The sequence below is a fragment of the Chamaea fasciata genome, unplaced genomic scaffold (genome assembly GCF_029207755.1).
Source record: "Chamaea fasciata isolate MVZ Bird 193981 ecotype frontalis unplaced genomic scaffold, bChaFas1.0.hap1 SCAF_9, whole genome shotgun sequence".
NCBI classification, from domain to species: Eukaryota; Metazoa; Chordata; class Aves; order Passeriformes; family Sylviidae; genus Chamaea; species Chamaea fasciata.
The window spans coordinates 15473496-15497452 of record NW_027094094.1 but is presented as its reverse complement, the minus strand read 5'-3'; the positions used below and the strand labels follow the sequence as shown (position 1 = coordinate 15497452).

The following is a 23957-nucleotide window of genomic DNA, read 5'->3' as shown; positions in this document are numbered from 1 at the left end:
TTGGGAATTAAATGTGGTTTGCGGTTAAGTATCTTTTGAGTACATATGAGACTCTGAGAAATAAAGAAATATGTATTAAAGGATGCTATCAAAAGTAGTTGCACATTACCATGTCACAGTCTATTTATCTCTGGCAAAATCCAGATAATTCATGTTTTATTTAAATAGAAATTGATGGGATTTTCACTTATTTGCTGGTGTGCTGAGTTAAGCAATGCTTATGCTAACTACAGTAATTTTTTTCTTTCTTTTTTTTTATTAAACAGATGGTGCCAACTGTTTCAAAACCATTTTTTCAGTTGTTTTTTCTTTAGCAGATTGCTAGCTTTAAAACAACTTTAAAAAAAAACCTCTTTACTGTTTTTTCCTTGAGATAACTAGTATTTTTCTAGTAATCACTAAGAACTGCACCATGTGTTTTAAAATGCCAAAAATTATGCAAAAATTCCCCCCCCCTTTTTTTTTTTGTTTTGCATTTAGAAACACTGATGTTTGGATAGAGATGAGAATTAGAGTTAGAAAATGAAGCATGGCAATAGGATGGGTTTGGAATGGGAGGAATGCTTTGGTTACAATTGATTTAGATGTGAGATGCAGCAGTCTGATCCTTTTGTTTTCCCTGTTCTTCAGTTCATTATCCTGTTATCTGATAAAATGAAGCACATTTGTCCCTACTGCTCCGTATGGGACACTACTGTGAGGGAGATCTCATGAAAACAAGCGTGTGTAAGCCAAGTTGCACAAAGTAACGTGAAAGGCTTCTCATGCTTGAATTTAAAAACAATTGGTGGGACAGACAGTGTGAGCCTCTCTGATTCTCTCCAAAGTACTGTTTAGATGGGAACACTGTCATCGTGGCCTTTTGACTGATCTTGATTTCATGGATGAAGACCATTGCCATGGTTAATTCCATTGCCACTGCAGTGGCAGTTGTAGTTTCTGCCAGAGGAACAGGAGTGAATAGTTGCAAGGAGAAAGTTTGGAGTTGTAATTCCAGTTTCATTAGTTATATTCACAGGAAGATACCTGGTTTGTCCAAATACAGCAGCTATTCTAGAAAACTGCCTGGCTTAACTGATCAAGTATCATACCACCACAGTCCAGCACGAAATGCCGAGCCGATTTCTGTGTTTGAGAAACTGAAGTCAGAGATCATAATATTTGTCAGAATGGAAACTGACATTCCCTATCCAGAGTTACATTGCATGGCAAAGAGGGATTCTGAGAGGGTTTTTAGGTGTTGTTTACATATGTTCCAACACACGTGTGTAGTGTCAGTTGTTTACCCACTGACATCTGAGGCCATGCCTGTAGTTTGTAGTCCCTGTGTCCTCCCACAGCAGGGCAGCATAATCCCAAATCAATGCAAGTCACAAAATGTGTTGTGGCAAAATGCAGTACACACTAATGTGCTCTTCTGTAGCTGTGTGACTTTAGCTCGGTTTTGCAGAGAATTTTCTTTGAGATTTTTGGTGACGTTTGTTTGGAGCCTCCCTTTTCTAAGCTCTTAACACTGTTTCGTGTCTTGTCCTAAATGTTTGAGGATTCTTGGTGGTGTACTGATAATGATGATTTTTAAATGTCTGTCTTTGAGACTGCTGTGCCAGGTAGCTAAGAGCGTTCAAGGAGCTTGCTTCATGTAATTTCTGTCTCTAAAATGATACCATTTGCAGCTGCTTTTTCTAGGGGAAAACAAGAATCTGGTGAGGCAAAATAGAAAAGTATTTTTGGGCCATCCCAGCCTAGGCAGAACAAATCTGATTCTGAAGTAGCATTGCAGGATTATTCTCTCCCAGCTTTCATGTTGCTTTCAACAGACCCTACTTTCTTTCATAATTGCTAGGTTGCTATAGAAGAAATCACAATTTTTAGCCACCATTTGACCCTTTTTCAGTAATTTGAACATATCTAAGTACATAAAAAGCTTTCCATGTTTATCTCTAGAAGTATCCAGACCACTTTTGTCAAATGAAAGGAATTAAATATTTGTCTTACTCTCATTAACCTCTCCTAAAATCCAAGTAGATTTTTCTGTGGGTTGCACATCTCATCCCTCCCCAATACTATTTTTATTAAATGTTGCCTTTTCTTTTGTTTTATAAAGGGAAATACATGAATTGATTTGTAAGTATTATGGCCTTCAGGATAAAAGCTGTCCTTTGAATAGTGCTGTTGAAGATTTAATATTTTGTGCTTTGTAGTAGCTTCTGCTATCTTGTTTTGCTAATAATTTATGAAGCACCAAATTATCCTTTCAAGTCATTGAAATATGTTGAAGGGTTTGTTGCAGGGGGTGGTACAGAGACAGTTTCTATACTAGCACTGCAGCATATTCATTGTTCTGATGGTCGTCTAAAAAGTAAGTTGTTTCCTACTCTCACTCGGTTGTAATCATTTAATGCATTAAAAACTTGTGCTCTCTTCATGAAGCTCCACAGGCATTATATTTGTAAAATTATGTATTTGGTTCCTAGGATCACTTCAGTGATTCTACCCCTAAAATAATGGTGCAGTAGTCTAAAATTGGTGCAAGATCATTGGAATGCACACATTATCAATTTATCCAAGGTAATCCCCCTAATCATACTTGTGTCCTCTCAAATCAGAGGTTGGGACTGGCCGTGGGAGTAGTTCAGGTGCTGGATATGCTGTGGGTGTCTCTGCCCAAGGCAGTGCATCTGCCTCTGATCTGAAAAACTTGGAGCAGCTCAGAGCTGGTGTTTCCCTCAGCTCTCTCAGTGCTGTGCTTGGCAGTTTGTGTCTACTCCATACCATGCAAATCCTACCTGGTTTTGGGACCTACAATGTACCTGGCTACTGATGACACCAAGAGTGTAACCAGTAGTCAGCTGTATGCCAGTGGAGGCTGGGCAGTTTCATTAATAAAGGTAAACACAACTTTTTAGAGGATTTCATAAGTCCTGTCTTTATTTTTTTTTTTAAATATACTGTTCTTATTTCTCAGGGACACGCATACATACTCTTACTCCGCAGAAGCAGTTTTGGGTTTTCTTTGGTTTTGAGAGTTGAATTTGTTGTTCAACATAATCCAATTTTTGGAAAATTCCTTCTGTTATTAAGGAGGGTTTTTCAGGCTGCATCTTACAGTCAACAAAGACAAGAAATTTGAACAAATCAGAACCTGAAAACAATCCACATGTGAGTGAACATTCAGACCAGTTATTAGCAGCACCACAGCAGCAAATGACAAATTAATTACTTGATTAAAAGGAGGGAAGTCAAAGCTCAGTGCTGAAGCTCTGCATTCTGCCTGTAGAAATGTTTTACAGCTCACAGGGGAGTTACAATCATACAAAAATCAGAAAGTATGTTACTAGCTTCATCTGTGCAAATGACATAGGATGTCTTTCCTTTTTGATTGAAGTATTTTACTTCAAAGCTCTTGGAAACAGTCCCAAATATTTTGTGTATCACAGCTCTAGTAAGTGCTGCTTGCTTTCTTCTTTAAAAATAAGTGTTAAGAAAAACATATAATTTAAAGTGAAAACTATTTTTATTGTAAAACCCAATATCAAATTTAATTTAAAATAAATCCAGCTAGCCTGGATTTTTGTACCGGTGCTTTCTTCCTCTGAAAATTCATTTTCACCTCATGCTGATACTATGCTTGAAATAGAAGCTGAAATCAAGCAGAGCATTTATATTTCTGTAGAATTTTTCCATGTTAATGTTGGTTGGAGCAGGTCTGGAAAATGGTTTTTTTGCAAAGAAGAGTAACAGGTTTTGTTCAGACTTGGAAACTGATCTCTCTTAAGCCATCTGTTCAGAGTAGAAGCAGCAGCAACAGACCTGACCCCCTCCAGATGATGGTCATGAGCTGCTCTGCCTAGAGCAGTCACCATTGCATATTGCCCTTGAAAATCAAAATTTTAAAAGTTCAGTTTGGAATGTAGTTGGGGTTTTTTATATTTACGAGTGTGAATGCTTATGTTTTTCATGCTGCTAACTCAGTAAACTTCGCAAACATAGCTTCCACCTCATCAAATATTTAGTCTTCGTCATATGAAATTCATGTGACTACTGTTATAACTGCAGTAACCAAATTGTATGTTAGAGCCTTTCTTTTATGTTTGTATACCCTTTAATTCTGATTTATAGCTGCTATAGATCATGTTGCAGTCTGAAGTCTGATGTTGAAAATGGCCGTGACCTTTGAAAGAGGAGACACTATAAATTTGCTGTTGCAATGTTTTACACTAGTTTAGAAGTAAAATGCCAGATAAAGAGAGGCTTTATTTTGCCTGTAGAATATTCTTTTGGTTAAAAAACACCAAAACATCCAAGTAATTTATTTCAGTCTTTTCTTTTTTAATACAGGTGGGTGGGAGTATTTTTACCACAGGACAAACTGAGATGCATATGTGTACTGTTCTTTTGGGGCTTCTTTACCCATAAGTGGTGAAAGTGAAGTAATGATGGCTAGAAAATACTTTCTGCTTCTTGACATGTTTTGGAACTGAAAAGACTTTATAAATCTTTAGCTGTATTATTTACTACAGCACTACAGAAATGTTGTCCTTTCTACTGAGGAAACACTGGGGCAACTCTCCCATGTCCCACAAATAATGCATGTCCGGAAAGCAGAGGTTCTGTGGGTGGACTGGGTTTCTTCTTTCACTTAAACTGAAGATGTGGAGAAAAATGCTCCAGAATATTTATGACAAAATAGAAGGTTTTTGTTTTCTCTGTTATTCGTGATATGGTAAGGTCATTATTAGTAAGGGTTAAATGTTAGTTTCAGTTCTTTTGGCGATCTCATGATGTGGGCTATTTAGTACTAAGACTGGAATTATGAAGACATGCAATTTATTTTACAGAAGCTACTGATGCAGAACCTCAGTTTTCATTCAGCTCTTCTCTATGATCCACTCCATTGCTGCCTTTTCTTGTTATGTCTCCTGTCTTCCATTTGACACGTATGCTTCATTTTATTGCTATTAAGATTCAGGATCCAATTATTTTTCAATGTAACTGAGGATATGGATTACAATCCTTTAATTAAAATCAAACAAACCCTTCCCCAGTACCTGTCTGTAATGTGGCATAGGAGGAATTTCTTACATATCACGCCAGCCAGGCTTAGTCTGGTATTCATGAAAAACATGTAAAAATGTAAATGTGCAGAAATAGAAGAGTCACTTCAAGATTCTAGACTGTTCCTATTTCTTATACACCTTTGTTTTTTGGAGAAAAGGATCAGCTGACAGGGTCAAACACTGCCATATAAAATTAGACCGACTAAAAGAAATTAATCTTTGCAGCCCTGACTAATACATAATTTCACTCTTCCGCAGTAGCTAAGTGAGATTACAGCCTTTTCTATTTTGAGGTTTCTTAAGTATTTAAAGTCTTTGAAGTTTTTTTGAAAATGCAGTCATGTCACTGCAATGTTTAAAGGAAAGTCTGCAGTTTTTTTAACACTTCAGATTTTTATTTTTCAAAAATGAGTTTAATTTTTAATAGTCGTTTCATCTTTGGATTTAGAAATGTGTTTTATTCATGTTCAAAGCATCTTCTAATAAGATTACTAAGGTGACTTTGAACAATGACCCTTGTCATCACATTAACTGATTTAGAAATTTGGTTCACACTGTTTCTAAATGTTCCTTTCCTGTGGGCTTTTAAAACAACTTTATTCTAGAAGTTCTAGTATATACAACTATAATTCCATTCAAAACTGTTTTTTAAAATCTAGTAAAAAAAAAAAAAAGGTAAAAAAGAAAGTGAAATATATATTTCATGAAAAAGTTAAGTCTTTTTAAATCTGTTTCTTTGAGGCAGCCATCTCAGCCACCTAACATTAACCCTAAACAAATGAGACTAGAACATTAATTTTGTTTGCCATTTTAACTCCATCCTTTTTTTTTAAATAATATGAGGTAGATTTATATATTGAAATACTTTTATAAGAAATCTGAGGTCAATGTTAGATTTTACTGTAATCCTGAAGCTGATAAAAACATCAGAAATGACACTGTCTAAAAGGATGAATGATGTGCTTTGAAGGTAGCTCAGCTTGTTTCAAGCATAAGTGATCCTTCCCTTTTGCAGTGAAATCCACGCATGTGACTACCCAAAGGCTCCTGTGATTTGCTATGCAGAATGTAAAGGGGAAGTCCTTCTCTGCATTCTGCCACCCAGCCTCAGTGTTATAAAGCTGAAAACACCTGACCCTTAGATTATGATTCCTGCATCTGATTTTGCAAGTGGGCTGAATTTTGGGAAGTATGGATTTCAGATCAATTACGTATGAAATCAATAGATGATATGCAGACATGTGACACGGAGATTCGAATACCCTTTGACCTTATATGTAACTCTTCATTACAACATTTCACTTTGTTTGAAAAGAGACCAGATGCTAAGAACCAGAAACAGGTTAATCCTTCCCTGTTAGCTATATAACATTTGCATGCCAAAATGCTGGCTTTGTACCAGAAGATTCAGCTCATGGTTGATGCATTTGAACAACAGTTTATCTACTGTTGTTCTCAAATGCAAGAACTTAAATTATTAATTACTTTGAGTATTCTCAAATTGAGGATAAAATGTTAAATAACTAATTTAAAGTGTTAAATAACAAATTCAGTTATTATAATAAAGTTGAACTAATTTACAATTAACTGAAATTCCAAAAAAACCTCTTGATTAAGTTCAGTCCACTCTGGACTTCCTTAAGGGAGAGATCTGTGCTGTTACTCCATTAGTACCTATCTGAAATAATCCTGTACCACTAAGTAACTGGAGACTGTCCAGACAACCTTTACTCTCATAATGTTTGTAATTAATCACTTAAACCGAACAGAGTATAAAAATTCTAATACAACAAACTTCATTCCTACTTTCTCCCATGGGTTACAGAACACAGTTGGTGATTTCCTTTTACTCCACCAAACTGTGCCTAACCATGGAGCTGTAAAAGGAAGGTGTTACCAGATTTAGAAGAGTAAAAGAAAACCTTTTCTTTTTTAAACATGCTCTTTTCACAAATGCTGTGAAATGCAGTCAGGCTTTTTCTGGTGAGCCATGGCAGGCATGAAGCTGGATAATCTTTAACTCTTGAGAAATATTTTGCCTTGGGTCTTTCCTCATAAACTCTACCAGCTGTGGCTTGCTAAGTTGAATGGTGTCCACAGGGCCAGTAAGTTTATTTTCTTTCATGTGCCTAGTACATATAATGCATGTTCTGCCATACATAAAGGGACATGAGTAGTTCTTTGCAGTCAATAACATTGAGGAGGAATGGGCAGAGTACATGCATAATGCACTACTAGCTAAAACTCCAGTATGACTGCCTGTAATTTGTACCAACATGCCAGTTTTAAAAATAAGAGTATGAATATCAGGATCTTCTTTTATTAGAAAGGTAGAATAGGCACCTTGATACTCTTTCCATCCAGCATGTTGTTTTGAAGAAAGAGGTCACTGAAGCCTTTTAACAAACTGTGCTTTCAGTAATACAGAAAGGTTTCTGTCATTAGAGAAGATATGCCAATGTTGGTATTAATTGAAATAGAGATTTTTTTCCTGACTGTTTAGGCTGGTTTATGCCAAAATGCTTATGCCAAACTGTAACAACTTTATTTAGTTCCAAGTGTATCTTGCATTTTAAGCGCCAACCTGGTTTCAAGCTTGTGGGACACAGTGTATATGCCGGACTTTTCAGTTTATTCTCAGCAAGGTTAACTGAAATTAGACCAACTGGACTAAATTACCCTTTCATATGGAAATTGTGTCACTGTTTAGATGTCAGAATAGGACATGTACAAAGGAGCTCAGTTCTTATACTGCTTTCCATAAGGAATCTTGGAGCTCAGGGTCGAGGATCTCCTAGGTTGGCTTCATAAACTAGGGAAATTAATTTTCTTCTCATCCTCCCTCTGCTGTACCCTTTGAAAAGTTGTAGTGACTTTTCTTACACCAAAATATATTGTTGCCTTTTCCCAGAGAATTGCAATGTTTATTGTCAGCACTGCAGCGATGTGTTGCACCAACAGCAGAGGAGGAGTTGGATTGCTTCTGCTCTGCCAAGAATCCAAGTATCTGTGGACAGAGAATAGTCAGCTGTAGTGAGGTTGCTGGTTTTTGAGGTCTCAAATATCTTGCCTGTTTTACTGTATGGAGTGTGAGTCAAGGGCAGTCCCGTGAGCCCTCAGACCTTTAGAGTGTGGGGTCAGGTGAGAAAGGAGCATTGCCGAAGTTTGACTGCAACCTACTACCACAGCGTGCTACCAAAATGCTGCCATAGAGCATTAACATTTTGAGGTTTATCAAATCTTTTACTTCTTGGGAAAAAAAAAATGGATAATTTTTAACAGGATATGATATTTGTGAAGCACAGGTAGGAGAATATGCTGAAGCACGTGATTCTGGGGAATTTGAAGCAACCTTCAGCATCTGCTAAATTGCACCTAGTGTGTGATATTTTTTTATTCAATGCCAATTCTGGCACATGTATTTTCCAATTTAGTTTTTTTATACTGGAACCTGAATTCAAAGTGCATCTTCTGCTATAGAGTTCCAATCAAATGAAGTGCATCCATGGAACCACATGTTTTCCTGGATGAACAAGTAGATGCAGCTCTAAACAGCGGCATTGTGATGAAGAGGGTAAGTCTTCAGTAGTAGCACTGCCTGGAACTGCTCATGGGGAAAATGCTCATGCACCTTTCTGAATTCAAGGTTTTTGCATCCCTATGTGCTTCTAGACAATGAATAAAAATACCTTTAACTTTGGCAGGTATCTTTCTTGACCATATCAGTTTCTATGACCCTAATATTATCTGAAGTTCTGTTCTTTATTTTTCATTTTCAAGTAATCTTTGCTACTCTTCAGTACCAGAAGTCCTTGTATCATAGGAATAGATGTGCAGTTACCAGATTTTGAAGTCGTGCTGGACATCATGTCATGCTAGTCCAGCCTCCTCTTTCTCTAGGTTAGGACAAGGCTGCTCTGTAAAGAGCCTCTGTGTCTTTGGTGGATCCTTGTGGACCCCACAGCAGGAGAATGGTTTGTTCATAGAGCTCTAGAGAAGTGAGGAGCTGTTACCTCACTGAACTTCATGGCAGGCACTAGCCCCATGAAACCTCACCAACTTGGACTGCTCTTCTAAAGAAAAATAACACATTTCTGTTTGGTTAATTTTAACTGTTCGGGGAAATTACAATGATACCATTTACTGTACCCCCAAAGGGTGCTCATGTCCAACTCCCACAGATGTAACCTCCCACCATGACCTAGTGATGCCCCTGAAAAAAGACACACAAGTGGCAAATTCCAAAGTTCACACCCAACGTGTTCACATTGAGAAAACTGCTGTAGTGATTGTGGAGCAGAGGAGCAGTGCCTGCTCCATGGAAGTCCTCTCGACCAGGCAGCTCCAGTGATCCAGCAGCCTGGTGTTACCTGGCTTTGCTCAGTGCAGAGAATGCTGTAGTAGTTTCACTTCTCAGGTAGCAGAAGCATGGGCTGCTTGGGTCAACTCTTTGTGCAGATTTAACAACATTAAATAGAACTCGAGAAAGTTTTCTTGGCAGCTGCATTCAGCAGAGCACTGAGTGCTACACACTCAGATTTACTGGCTAATTTAAAGTCCTAAAATTTTGAATCACATGAAACAATTTTAGTAGACTTTCTTCTTTCTTTTGAACTGCTTTATTTAAATATAAGTAACAACAGCAGGTCTTTTATTAATAAGAAAGCACAAAGCATGTTGTTCTTTTTCACTGGGCTTACTGTTTTTAGTGAACATTTTTTTCATATTTAAGTGTGTATGCATAGAATATATTTCTGTTTACCTGCCCACTTTCTTAACCCTCTTTTTTAGAATTTATTAATTGTATATAGTAAGTAGACATTTTGTGCCTCCATTGTAAGATGTTAATCACTGTTACCACTGATGAATAGCTTCAACACAGTCGGATAATAGAAACCCTCATTCACCGGCCTATATTCTCACTGCCCAGAATCATTAATTAATCAAATAAACATCCTCAGATGCAGCAAATAGTCTTGTTTCTAGTCTGAGATTAGTACTGTGGGGATCTGTAATGCAGGGATATGTTCAGTGAATTTAATTCATGAAAACAAACTACCAACCTTAACAGTTATTTGTATTTTGTGTATCCACCCACTTCTCTGGCTTGTTTGTTTTAAAAATGCTCTATAAATGAATCTGTTCCTTTTCTTTCTTGTTCCCTTATCCTTTCCAAGGTTACGCCTTTCTGCTGTTCCAGGAAGAAAGCTCTGTACAAGCTCTGATAGATGCCTGTCTGGAAGAAGATGGAAAACTTTACCTGTGTGTGTCAAGTCCCACAATCAAGGATAAACCAGTAAGTAGCTTATGCCATGGCACTTATGCTGTTTGCTAACCCATTTGCTGTTACCTTTGTCAGTTAATAAAAAATACTTAAGAGTTAATTACTTGTCAGTTCCTGTTTCTGACCTTGCTGTTACATTGAATTGACTTCCTGTATCAGTGTAACATGGCTTTAACATTTGCTTCTTTCTGAGAAATGCCACGTTCAGTTAACTTCTATATTTGGTAGTCCTGGTATGCTTCAGGAGCGTGCATCCTTTGACAGTGTTAGCTGTAAAACCATGGAATGGTAATTTTTCGTTTATTTGATTAGAGAGGAAAGAAAGCCTTATGTGATGAAATGAAGAAATCTAACCCTGCCAAATTAAGATCCAGATAGCATCGAATACCCCCTGTATTTCATTGGCGTTTTTAATTATTATTTTTTATGCATTCAGTAGCGAATCAATATATAATTTAGGCCTCATTTACCTTATAGAAACTATGGGGTAAAATCAACTACTGCAGACAGCTATAGCAGAATAGAAGACAGACAGCATCCTGTTTTTATTGTTCACATCTCTAACATTCTTTAATGCTGGTCTCTTTTTGTGCCTATGGAGATGTACATACAAAGTGAAAACTGCAGACAAATAAGATAAAAAATGTGCTGCCTTTTAAAAGTACTATTAAAAATCTTGCAGAGATGAATGAACAACCAAGGATTGCAGCACAGTGAATGGACTTGTGTGATTCAAATGGATCAATAAAATGGATTGATGAACAGCTTTATCTAAATAACTTCTGAGCAGGGTTGGGTTTTTTTTTTGTGTGTGTGTAATCTAAAGATTTCTTATCAGCTGTGTTGCTTGCTGCTCAATAGAAAGAGGCATTTACATATTATACAAATTCCTTTTGTATCCAAGCACAGAAATGAATTTTATCAGCTCATAACAGTGCTTTTAAATTTGTGCATTCACTGTATGTGATTTCAGGAAAGCCAGAAGCCCAAACTGCAACAATAATTGCACATATGTGGTAAAATGTTCTGAAAGTCCTTTCACAGGTTTCTTCCTATGGTGGTGATTAGGGGCAGGGAATTAATGAGCGTAAGAGTTTGTGATGAGGAGATTTAACTCAAGCCTGGCCTCTAGAGGTGGTAAATGAGTTGTCCCCCTTCTTTCAGATAAGGTATGTTCTCAGACTGTCTTGGTTCTCAGAAAACCAACTTACTGCTTTTGAAAAGTTAATGCTTTTTGTTTTTAATTATAGGAAGGTTTGGCAGGTTTTTCTTAATTTTAATTAAGTGGCCAAGTTCCTCTGCTAAAAATGGTCCTTAATACAGGTGCAAATTCGACCTTGGAACCTAAGCGACAGTGACTTTGTGATGGATGGGTCTCAGCCTTTGGATCCAAGAAAAACAATCTTTGTTGGAGGAGTTCCACGGCCTCTCCGAGCTGGTGAGTAGAAGGAAAATGTAGGACATGTAGCAGATTAGGTAGAAAAAATGAGGGAAGATAAATTGTGTCTGTAAAAGATAAGAAAATGGACCCTGTATCTTCCAAAGATCACAGCTTGCTTTCTAAGACAAGGAGTATCTTCCTGTTTACAAAATAAAAACAGTGAACATTTTTTACCTTTTAAATAGGTTACTAATTAGGATTGCCAGTAGAAAGAGTTTTCCCCAACTTTGCATAATACCGTAGAACTTGGCTGATTTTTTGTAATGTAGACCATCTTAATCCAAACCCTGATTTGTTTTCTGAGGTGCAGACAAATTCCCTGTCCTTTGACTAGAAGACAAAGACCAGACCCATCTCCCAGACCCTTTCCAAACCACTTTCAACCTCAGCTCTGTGATTTCTGCTTCACTTTTATTCAACCCTGACCTTAATTCTTCCATGGGGCTGTGGACATGCTCTCTCAGCTGTTGTGCATTGGGAAGAAAAATATCTCCCAACCCAGGTCTTGGTGGCCTCACATGGAAGACCATTTTCCAGACTTACTCCTGATGTAGCTTCTTTCCCTCATTTTTTTTTTCCTTCACCCTTAGCTCTTTTTCTTCTTTTTTATTTGCAGAGCCATAGACAAGACTCCTTAGCTTTTGGTCAGAGGAAAGATTTATCCCAGCCCAGGACTCGTGGTAGTCCTTGTTTTGTTTTGAAGGCCCTATTTGAGCACTGCTCCCAATTGTAGCTCAACCCTCATTTCTTTCTTCTAATCCTGACATTTTTGGTGAGCCAATGACCAAGTCATGAAGCAATTTAAAACATTTCTCCTAGCCAGATCTTTCGGCAGGCTTCACTTCTGCTTATATTCCCTTTCAATCCTCACTCCAAGGCAGCTGCATGGTTTGTCTTTCTCATCCTCTCAACCCTAATCCAAATCCTGATCCTAATCCTGGGAAACTGTGGTAGACAAGGCCTCTCAGTCACTGTCTGGAAGAAAGACGTTCCTTGTAGCCCTCTGTTTCCTTCAGCAGCCACTTTCCAGCCCACTGGAACTTCAGCTCCTCAGTTGATCTTTTGCCTAATGCTAAATCTTTTGGGAAGCTGTACCAATGTCCCCCAGCCATTGCTGACAGTAAGATTTCTCTTATTCCAGGTTTCTTGGCAGCTTTCGCTTTCCTCACCATCTTGAAATAAGGTCCAATTGTAAGGTGGTAATTATGTAAATAGTGACAATTAAACATCAGCTCATTCCTAATTATAGCCTTTATAAAACCATATGTCACTCGGCCTGTCACAGATCACATTTGAAATGCATTACTTTTGAAAACTGATGCCTTTAAATGGTAACTTCTCCAAAGCAGACAGTTTCCATTTCTTCTTGTTTACAGCTTTAAAGATCAGATGCAGAAGTTTTTCCTGAGATATTTGAACACTGCCTGGATTCCTTACCCTGGAATCCTAAATATTCCTTCTCTGTCGGCAAGAGTAACTTAGCGGAACTACTGTTGTAATTGTGTTTGTGATGTTTATTCTGTACTGTTGCTTTTTGAGATCACTACCCAAGTGATGATTCCAAATCATTAGAAAGCAGAAGAATCAATTAATCACAACATTATACTGGTAGTTTTTCCTTTCTCTTTGGAGCAAAAGTATTACTTGGTTTGGTAGAATGAGTCAGACATTTGTTTGCTCCTTGCAAAAGGACAGATGAGCATATGGTCTTCCCTGCACACGGATTTATACAAACACGTATACCTATTCAATTTACTAATGAGAATCTTGTGAGAACTATGAGAATTTAAATATTTAGTATTTGTGGGGTTTAATTTTATCTTAGGTAGTTAAATGGTAACTTGCTACAGAAAGTGTTTTCACATATTAGCACTAGAAAATGGCTGACTTGGCAGGGCCTGTACAGCTCTCAGTTCTTGTACTGTCCATCTGATAAATCTGTGGGCACGTGAGGTTTTACAGAGAGCTTGGCTCAGTGGCCATACAACAATTTACATGGCTCTTCCCTGCTTTCTTCAGCCTCTTTACTACTGCCTTCAGTTCTTTCCCTTAACTTTCCTTCTCTGCGTCCTCAGCCATGCACTCAACCTGTCTGATTTTATGAATATTCATGACTTCTTTAGAGTTATTGTTAATGTCATAAAAAGCAACAAACCATTTTTAAAGATCCACAATCAAGGTAATGTTCTACCAAAATACTAATTTAAATCGCACCTAAAATGTAGGCTTGCTTTAGCTGCAGGAATTTCAGATGTTTCACAGATTTTTGTTTCCAATGTGAAACACACCTTGATAATCTTTTGAACCTTAGTACTTAGGGAAAAATATCAGATTCTAAAAACAGGAATATCCCAAAGTGATCTTACGTGTAAACTAGCATTAAAAAGCCTGCCAAGCATCAGAGTTTTATTATGCAATATTGTAAATTCTTGTTTATCTGATACCTATTTTAACAGCACAACTCTGCATTTTTTTTTCACACTTCAGCCACATCAGCTTTTTTACAGATTCTGGTTTTTGCCTATATATTTTTCTATAATTCATGTAAGGTTGATTCAATCTGTGTTTCACTTTGCAATTTTAGACTTTGGAAGACACGTCTCATAAGGCAAATGGCGCTTTTTTAAATGCAACGACCCTAATGCATCACCATTATTTATGTTAAACCTATTATATTTAACAATTGACTTCTTGCAGTTGAATTGGCAATGATTATGGACCGTTTATATGGAGGTGTCTGCTATGCTGGCATTGATACAGACCCAGAGCTGAAGTACCCAAAAGGTGCTGGCAGAGTGGCTTTCTCCAATCAGCAGAGCTATATTGCTGCTATCAGTGCTCGCTTTGTCCAGCTCCAACACAATGACATTGATAAACGGGTAAGTAAAATAGCATGCAGCAGAAAGGTTCTTACCAAAGTGTACAGGTATTTAAAAAAGCTTTATTAGCATTGTGTTGGAGAATATTTTAAGCTCTGTTCTTCAGGTGACATTTGTCAATTTTTTAAAAGCTTTTTTAAGCATCTAAAGCAGGGTGAAAAAATACTTTAAACATCTTAAATAACTGTTCGGTGCTAAACCCAGAAAATAGTTGATTGTAAGCTCATTTGTCCTTGGTTCTCTTCTGAATTCCGTAGCTCAAATTCTGTAGCATTTCCCAGCTTCTTTCTCCTCCTGTAGATGTTTGCTTATTGGGCATCAGTGGCTTTTAGTTTAGTGACTACTTGTGTAGCTTCTGACAGTTTTGCTATTATTAAGCCTTTTTTGTCGGTAGTGTAGGTCTAGAGTTGAGGTCCCTATTGTAAAATAAAATTGGTAACGCTGACCTCAAAAGTCTTCAGAATTATTTAACTAAAACCAAATGCCAAGAGGTGCTTGATAGGCAGAGGGAGGGGGAAACGAGACACTTTTGTTCAGTCCATAGGAAGTCCCTAAAGGGTTTTTCAAATGTGGAGTGAAGTTACAGTATTCACTGAAATTTGACTTGAACACATTAAAAGAAAGCACTACTTACTTTCCAAAATTATTTTTTTTCTTTAGACCTTCTGTCTTCACCTCTTGATTACACATACAAACAACACCCATGTTTTTGAGGGCTCTGCATTTAGAATTACTCAGAAGGACACACAGCATGCACTGCTGCTATGGTTTTTTCTGATAGGGATGGCTTGTTCTTTCCTTAATTCAGCGTAATTGGTTTCTTCAGAAGTCAGTTTAACAGGTATTGGGTGTGTCTGTTGTGTGCAGTATGCATATAAAGCCACACAGCTGCAAAGTTCAAACTATTTTGACTTTGTCTTTACAAATCTGAATTGTAATTTCTGTCAGGTTCGAGGAGGTCGTGGAGTTAGTTATAAGTCAAACAATTTGTGTATGGTGCTTTACACCATTAACTAAGACAAGGCTATTCCTAAACCTTTCTTGTCCATTAGATTCTGAAAAAGAGAGACTGAGAAGATTACTTTTGGAGTTTTAATCACACATTGAACCCTTTGAGATTTATATGTCAGCCATGCTTGCTAGAGAGTACTTTCTAAGCTTTAGGCTAAAGCCACAAAAGGTGACTGGCTAGCCATCTTTCCATCAATCTGTTCTTTTCCCACTTGGTGGACTGATAATTTAGGTTCATTTAGTTACCTTTTGTATGGTTTTAAAATAGATTTATGTGTGAGTCTCTTAATGAGGTCTCTTAATGAATCCTTAAATCTTATTTTTTAAATCTAATAGATTGAAATCCCTGTACAGCAAACATTCTTAAAATTATTTCACTAGTAACCAATGCAAGAAAAAATGACAGAGAGAGAGAGAGAAGGAGACTCTATTTGAAACTCTCACAATTCACACTTGGGAAATCTGAGTAGGTGGGGATCTAGAGCTGTGCTGGACATTGGACCTGCTTTCTTCCAATTTCATTTGAGACAGTGCTGTTTTATTTTACATGATGCTTCTAATTTTAGTGATATGGCATCTGATATGCAAAATGGCAGTTACTCAGATTTGTTCCATGGAATACTAGTAGCAGAGTGTAATTAAAAAAAATAGATTGGCAGCTCTAGCTGTTCCTTAGGCAAGAAATGTAACTCACTGTTTAAGCTTTACTTCAAAGGAGTAACATTTGTTGAAGTGTGATCAGGAAAAGCTGAAGTAAATTCAGCATAAAGCTTTTTTGTAGAATGTTTCTTGTCTTTCAGCTTAACATCTCATTCTATGTTTCTTTAAATCTCTGTGTATTTAAGTGTTGTTACTAGAGTGAGGTTTTCCTTGCAATATACAAATTGTGCCGGACTGGCACTTGCACAGTTACAGCAAAATTATTTATAATAAATGTATACTTCAATTTTTTCTATCTTTTCTAGTGCAGTTGACTGTACTTTAACCACTCTAAAAATAGCATCAGGGAGCCATAAGAATTAGACATGCATGAACTCATGATTTCCCTGGAATGAATGAACGCTCAATTTAAATGTGTAGGCACAATACATAGGAACATATTCAACCTCTGTAATAGCATTATTGCAAGTGCCTAATCATGCATCAGTCCTGCTGTGTTTGGCACAAGTGCTTTAAAAACAAAAGGCATTCCAGCCTCAAGTTGTTTACAACTGAGTGTAGGACAAAAGTCAGCAGCTCTCCAGACTATTTGTAATTGATGGCAAGGCCCTAGTTGGAACTACAATGAAATTTTCTCGCACCTCAAGAGCTCAAAATCTTTAGATAGTGATTTTTGCCAACAAATTGGAGAGTATTTAATATAAGTTTAATTGGAATCTCTTACTAGTCTGGTCCTACATTTCGCAAATCACAAAAGAAAAACACAAAAAAAAATCTTCTGTGGAAAAGGACGTCTGAAACTCACTAGACCTAATTTTGTTCGCTATAAGTTTTCTTCCTAAATGCTGCACTCATGACCTGCCCCTGTAAGAACTCTGTTCAGATTCCTGGAATTTTCTTAATGGAAAATCCATGGAAATTTTTACTGTACTTCCATCTTAGTACTTTCCCACCTTAGTACTTTCCCACACCCAAGTTTTCCTAGCTACGAAAGCACGCCCTTTTTTCTTGAGATTTTCTGACAGGTAAAGTGCATGGTATGAAAATTTAATACCAACCTCTTGGGTTAATCCTGCATCAGTTGGAACCCTTCAGTAGAGCCAGAAAGAATTAAAATACTGGAGCTTGTGTTCATGCTTAGCAAAACTGTGAAACATTCTTACAGTTGTTTTCTTGTCCCTGGTGCAGGTGGAAGTGAAGCCATATGTGTTGGATGATCAGATGTGTGACGAATGCCAGGGCACTCGCTGTGGTGGAAAATTTGCTCCATTCTTTTGTGCCAACGTGACCTGTTTGCAGTATTACTGTGAATACTGCTGGGCCAGCATACACTCCCGTGCTGGGCGGGAGTTCCACAAACCACTGGTAAAGGAGGGAGGTGACCGGCCCCGCCACGTCCCGTTCCGCTGGAGCTGAACCCCGGCCGCGCCCAGCCAGAAGTACTGGAGTAAATAAAATTGAGTGAAAAGAGAGCGCTGCCTCAGGGCTTAGTGTTCTGGAAATCTGTGCATTCGTCCTCGACTTTAATGAAGATATGGGTCTTTTTATTACTATTATTATTATTTACAGTCACATTACTGAACTCAGTGTCCAGTATAATACAAACCGGCAGAGTGTAACTGTACTGATTTTGCACTTTGATTCACACAAACATCTGCTTGGTACCTTAATTTCCTACACAAGACTTGTCACTAGTGACATTATGTAGACTGCCATTCTCATCAGTCTTCACTGGGCTGATGTGTATGTGATGAAGATTTTTTTATTGTAATTATAATTATTTTTATTTTTAAACTGGAGCATGCACTTATTTTCAGAAATTTAGACTTGCCCCTAGCAGATGACTTACCAAAGGTAATATTCACAAGTAGGTGGCAGATGTAGCAAAAACTTAAACAGATATTCAGCAATCATTAGTTTGGGTCATTTAGAATAGTAATAACCCTTAAAGAAAATAAGCCTTTAGTTGCTCTCGATTTTGACTTGTAAGGATGATACCTCATAAGCTGGATCAGACTTTTTTCTTTTGTTTTGCTGAGGGTTTTTTTTTGTTTGTTTGTTTGTTTGTTTGTTCTGTTTTGTTGGGGTTTTTTTTGTTTTGTTCTGTTAGGTCTTTTAGTGTTATGTAAATGTATGCTGCAATAGCTTTTGCTGCTATTAAAATGGTATTACTAATACCATAATACTCTATTCAGGCTAGGGTATCAATTAAAAATGAATATGTGATTAAAATAGTGATGGCTGCTGAAAGGAGATCAGTATAGCGTACAGAAAAGCTTCCAAGGAAGGTCAATATTTTTTGACTGCATGTTTACTTAATCAGGTTGCTGCATGCAATAAATTTTATATATGTCTAATATAAAACCTGCCCACAATGCACAAATTATGAATCTACGTAGGCTACAAAATGCTCAGTAACAAAAAAAATTGATTACTGACTGGAGGAAGGCATGCCTCAGTAAATGTAATGCTTCTGAAATTAGGATCAGCCCATTACAGAATGACCTATATTACAACAAATATAAAAACTAGCTGTAGGATATTCTTAAAAAAAAATTTGTGGATGGTAGATGAAGTACTTTGCGGTGCTCTGTTATATATCGTGCAATTTATTTTATATAGTAAAGTGATTATGTCTAGTACTGTGATCAAACTTAACTGTTAAAGCCTCTGTATCTGACATTACACATTTTTGACAGTTCATAACAGGTACATAAACAGAAATGAGCTCTTAGTTACAATCTCTCTCCTAATGCTTGCATCATTTACGTAGCTGCAGACCTTGTCCAGAAAACCAAAGAGCTCATGCTGGCGTACATACACTACCGAATAGATAGTCTGTCAAACTAATAACCTAGGCACATTTAAGAAAGTTAGGTAACAAAGTGGTGCTAAAGAAATGTCTGCATATAAAAGTAACGTGAGATGTCTGCTCTGTGGACGTGGTGTTATCTCTCTAATCCCTGGATGTATCCTGTGAAGCTTGAATACAGTTAAGACCTGCTAACACAGTGGACATTTTTTTAGCATGAACTATTGGGCTGCAGATAGCATATAAATATAAACACACTTGGTATATTAATGATTGTGAGAATGTGTACACTATTTTTTTTTCTTTTTCCTCCTTTGTTTTTGCAGTTCTGGGGACAATCTGACTGGATATGACACCGCATAGTAGATTTAAATGTTCTGGGTTTTGTTTGTTGTGATGTCCTTCTTTGTGTCTAATTTAGTAAGTTGGTTTTCCCAATGTTTAGTTGCAAGTATTGGCTTTGAAAGGATTTTTTTCTGTTTTTGGAGAAAAAAAAAAGAAAAAATAGTTTTTTACTGGTTTAAAATGCTTATTATAATTATCCCTTTTGAAGTTACTTCTGGGCGGTTTTGTGATATTGCTTTTCCCAGCCCAGGTGTCTTTTCTGTTTTTTTTCATCTGTACAAGACATTTTGTTATGCACTACTTTTTGTATCTAGACAGTTTTCAACAGTTGGCTGATGATTTTTTTTAAAGAAAAAGGCATGCTTTCTGACTGACATGATCTTTTGCAATACCTCAATTTTGAAATATAGGAAAGAAAATGATATTTTCTAAGTAAGTTTATTCAGAAAAATATATATTAATTTAATTCTGCAAGAAAAATGATTTAACAGATGGGTAACTTTATTTTTTTCATGCTTATTTGAGTTTTTTTGAAAATGAAGAAGTTAGAGCTTTATAACTGTAATATTAAAGATCATAGCTAACCTACAGAAGTCTACCTAATTATGTGAAAGAAGTAAACCTTTTTGAAGAAATACCCCTCTTTCATGTAGAAAAATACTCCCAGAGAGAAAGAGAGCGAGAGCGAGAGAAGCTGGAAAATGTACAATATAGCATAATGTTGGATTAAATCTGAAACAAAATCATCATAAAGAACAGGTGTAAACACAAACTCCATTTGGTGCTGAAAGTTGTGAATAGAAGGTGAAAAAATATTTTCCCTTAATTTGTATATTTATAATCAAGTGTGATTATGCACGACTGACCAGAATTGTGAGAGTTCTTCTGTTTGTATTTTTTTAAAGAGAACTTTTTTTAGTTTATTAAATTATGACATGCTCCCTTTTGTTTTGTAAATGAATGTGCCCCTGAGTTGTTAATATGTTATATTAAAAGAGGGTCCTTCAAAAAAAAGTTATTTTTTAAAATATGGAGTTCTGAACTGCAACTTGACTAAGAAGCCCCTGGGTACAACAGGTCCTATTGTGGCCTTTTCTGATGTGAGACTTGAACTAGTCGATTTTTTTGAAGGCTAACCTAACCTCGACTATTTGTTGTTATGTGCAATACTGTTTGTACTGTTTGTATAAAAAAAAAGAAAAATGAAAAGAAAAAAGGCATAAATCTTTATTGCAGATTTATTTTCATTGCAGACTTTAGACATTGTGATTCACTAAAATCATTTTTCTACTGTCAAATATGTACCTTTTCTTCATGCTGGTATTTTTTCAATAGTAATGTAGCCTTTGTACTGAGACAAATTTTCATTGTTATTTTTAGAAAGATTTTTTGCTAAGAAAAAAATTAAACATATTTACATATTTTTCATTTTTATTTCGTATTTTCTTTAAGGAGTGCTTTCTCAACCATTAATATAGTTGTTTCTGGGAGAGACTTTCATATCTGGTCAATGTCATTAATATTATTTTGTATTTTTACTTGGAATAAATTAATTTTATGATGCTGATTCTTTAAAAGTTTATTTTTTTCATTTTCAGTTATTTTTGAAGCTAAAATCTTTGTAATATTGTTACTAAAGTGTCTAGTTTTTTGAAATGCAAAGCTTTATGTATTAACTTGCTGATGTGGTTTACAATAGTGTGGCAATGATGAAAATGGTTGGTTATGTAAAGTGATTGGAAAATTGTAACAAAGAATTGGGCAATAAAATGACAGAATGAAGCAGAAAAAACGTGATATTTTGAAAAGCCTTTTCCTTTATCAAAATGATTTAGGGAGATAATAGGGATGTCACAGTACCAGTTCGCTGTCTAGATTTATACACCACCAGTGTTGATGAAATACTATTGCCGTTATAAGGAGCTAAATCTATTGAACAATGGGTTTTTGACCCTGCCCATTCAGCATAATTCTTCATTACTTTTCTTGTCATGGACTCAATAAACTCTCTTTTCAATAGCCTTAGATTGAACCTCCTAAAATATATATTCTTCATTGTATTTTGCCACCGTGTTATTTCTTTACCGAAATTGCCCCTTTCCCGCACAAGCCCCTCTCTGCATGCGTTTCTCAGTGGCAGCGTGGAGCAGACTGTCGGTGCCCACAGCGTTTCCTAACCCGGCCACCCCACGTGGGTGGGAGCTGCCAAGTTAATGCACAGTCCTCTCTGTCCATCCCCCGGTAGCAATGCAGTAACTCATATTGCCGCCACGTCTGAACATCCGTTCAGCTTCTTTGTCTTTCTCCGTTCTTCTCGGCCTCTCTTACGTCTTTGTCCCTTTTTTCTTTCGTATTGGCAATCCCAAGGGCCAGTATCAAAACACTTTTCACCTCCATTTCCATCACCTTTGTTTCCCTATGCAGCCAGAAGAAACCCCTTCCTGAAGCCAGTGACTCTGTTCTGGCACCTGAAACAATCCAGACTAAAACTGGTGTTGCGTAAACAGGGCATACAATGACTTTCTCTAGACAAAACTCTCGCTTCCACAAGTCGCTGATGACCTTTTAGACTTAACTTCTGCTCGAGTGTTAGAGTGGCTCGTCCGTGACTTGTGGGAAGAAATGTGCCCAGAGTTGGTCTATTGTGTATCCTCTGTGTGTTCAGTTCTGTAAGTAATGTATAGACTAGATCAAATAGTGAAGTAAAATTTAGACTCAAATTAGGTACTACTGGTTGGAATGTACACAAATTGCAAACAAAGGAGATTAAGGAATGAAGAGGGAATAAAAAATTCCTGCTAAGTGGTACAAAGTTTATGCTTATATTTCTGCCGACATGCTTGTATTTTATAGCCTGCTAGCAAGGCATGGGCTAAAACAAATTGTATTGCAAATATGCAGTTAGCAAATAACTTTGCTGATTTCACTATCTGTTAGAGTAGTAAAAATTAAAAAAAAAAAGGAAAAAAAGAAAAAAAAAGAAAAAAAAAAAGGCGCTTAACTGGGAAAAGCTCCCATGTTAATATTTCAGTATTGTGACATCTCTACTTGCAAGGTATGAGTGAAAGATTAGTCACAGATTTGTAGAAATGTCTCTTTTGTTTACTCTGCTTGTATGTAGTTGCTTTTATGCTAGTTTGTATGATGTCAGCTAAACCCTTTTTCTTTTCCTTCCTTTCTTTCTTTTTTTTTAAACAGACAAACTTCTTAATCTCTGCTGCTATAGTGTTCTATCATACCACGGAGTATTTTATATTCATGTTAGTGACTACTCTATACCCCAAATGGGTAGCTGGTCAGAAATCACATTGGTCACATAATTCTGACACACTCAAATTTACATGACAAAAAGTTCATCAGTAAGTAGAAAACCAGGGTGCTAACAAGAGATAATTTTTGCTCTTTTTTCTTTCCTGGATGTAGTTCTGTTGGGGTATAAAGTATTAGATATTTGTAATTTTACTGTCAAACTAATGGACATAACTTTTAGAGCATTCACAGCTAAGATCTCTGTACTTGTTTTTCAACTAATTTTAAATGTACTGTATCTTTTATTACATGTTCTCTTAGATTGTTTTTGCTAGTAATTCTAACAAGGCTTCTTCCTTTTTGGCTTGGACTAATGCTTGTATGGAACTGCAGTACTGTGACTAAACATGGAGCTCAATGCTGCTATTGCTTACAACTGCTTAAACTTTGTAGTTTGGACTTTATTTTTTTCTGTAATAACTTATTAAATATAGTTGTATGAAGTACTGATATTTGTCATCCTTTGCACATGCTAAGGAAATCTTGGGATATGCATGATGGGAATGTAAACTAGACACAAAACCCCCAAATCTTGTAGTGGAAAACTGTTTACTAGGTAAGGTTAAGCAAAGCCACATCCTTACATGCACACCAACTGTCTTTTCTAGTTATTTTATAATGCAAGGATATGTTCCACTTATGTATTCTCTGTAAAATGGAAAAGCCACCTTAAAGGGGTATTTATTATGCTAAACTGAATGTAAATACAAAAAATATATGATGGAAATATTTCTGGGAACGTAGATTCAAGTGCCTTGAGAAAAGGAACTGTTGAATTCTTTTCTCTGAGCTTAAGAAAAGTTGCTGACTAGCATCCTGCACTCTTTTATTAGCAATTTAACAATGGTTGCAGGCAGAAATTAGACTGATCAGTTTAAAAAAAAAAAAAAAAGAGAGAAAAAGCACTGCAACAGAAGTTTGTAAAAGTTTATTTTTAAGAAGAAAGCTCAGCTTTTAGCTACGGCTGTTTAGAATGCTACAAGGACACTTCCTTGAAAAGAATGTGAATTCTCTGTCAGGGCAAATGAAGGCCTCAAGAATAGTGCATGGTCTGTCACTGCTTTCTTTCAATGTCTGCATAAATGCAGCTCAAGAGCCCTGCTGGAACTATCAGCACTAGAAATTACAGGCCGACTTGTTTTCAAACTGGTAGTGAATA

The 23957-nt window shown here is 36.7% G+C and overlaps 1 protein-coding gene across 5 annotated transcripts in view; it reads left to right on the top strand.

Moving 5' to 3' along the window:
• CPEB3 (cytoplasmic polyadenylation element binding protein 3) overlaps window positions 1–23244 on the top strand; it is an 83338-nt gene extending 60094 nt beyond the window's left edge. For all 5 annotated transcript variants that reach the window (XM_066191174.1, XM_066191177.1, XM_066191175.1 and 2 more), the window contains exons 7-10: window positions 10235–10353; window positions 11665–11779; window positions 14480–14661; window positions 17521–23244. In XM_066191174.1, coding sequence (XP_066047271.1) covers window positions 10235–10353; window positions 11665–11779; window positions 14480–14661; window positions 17521–17748 — 644 coding nt within the window. In that variant the 3' untranslated portion in view covers window positions 17749–23244. The remainder of the gene's footprint in view (window positions 1–10234; window positions 10354–11664; window positions 11780–14479; window positions 14662–17520) is intronic.
• The last annotated feature ends 713 nt before the right edge of the window (window positions 23245–23957 follow it).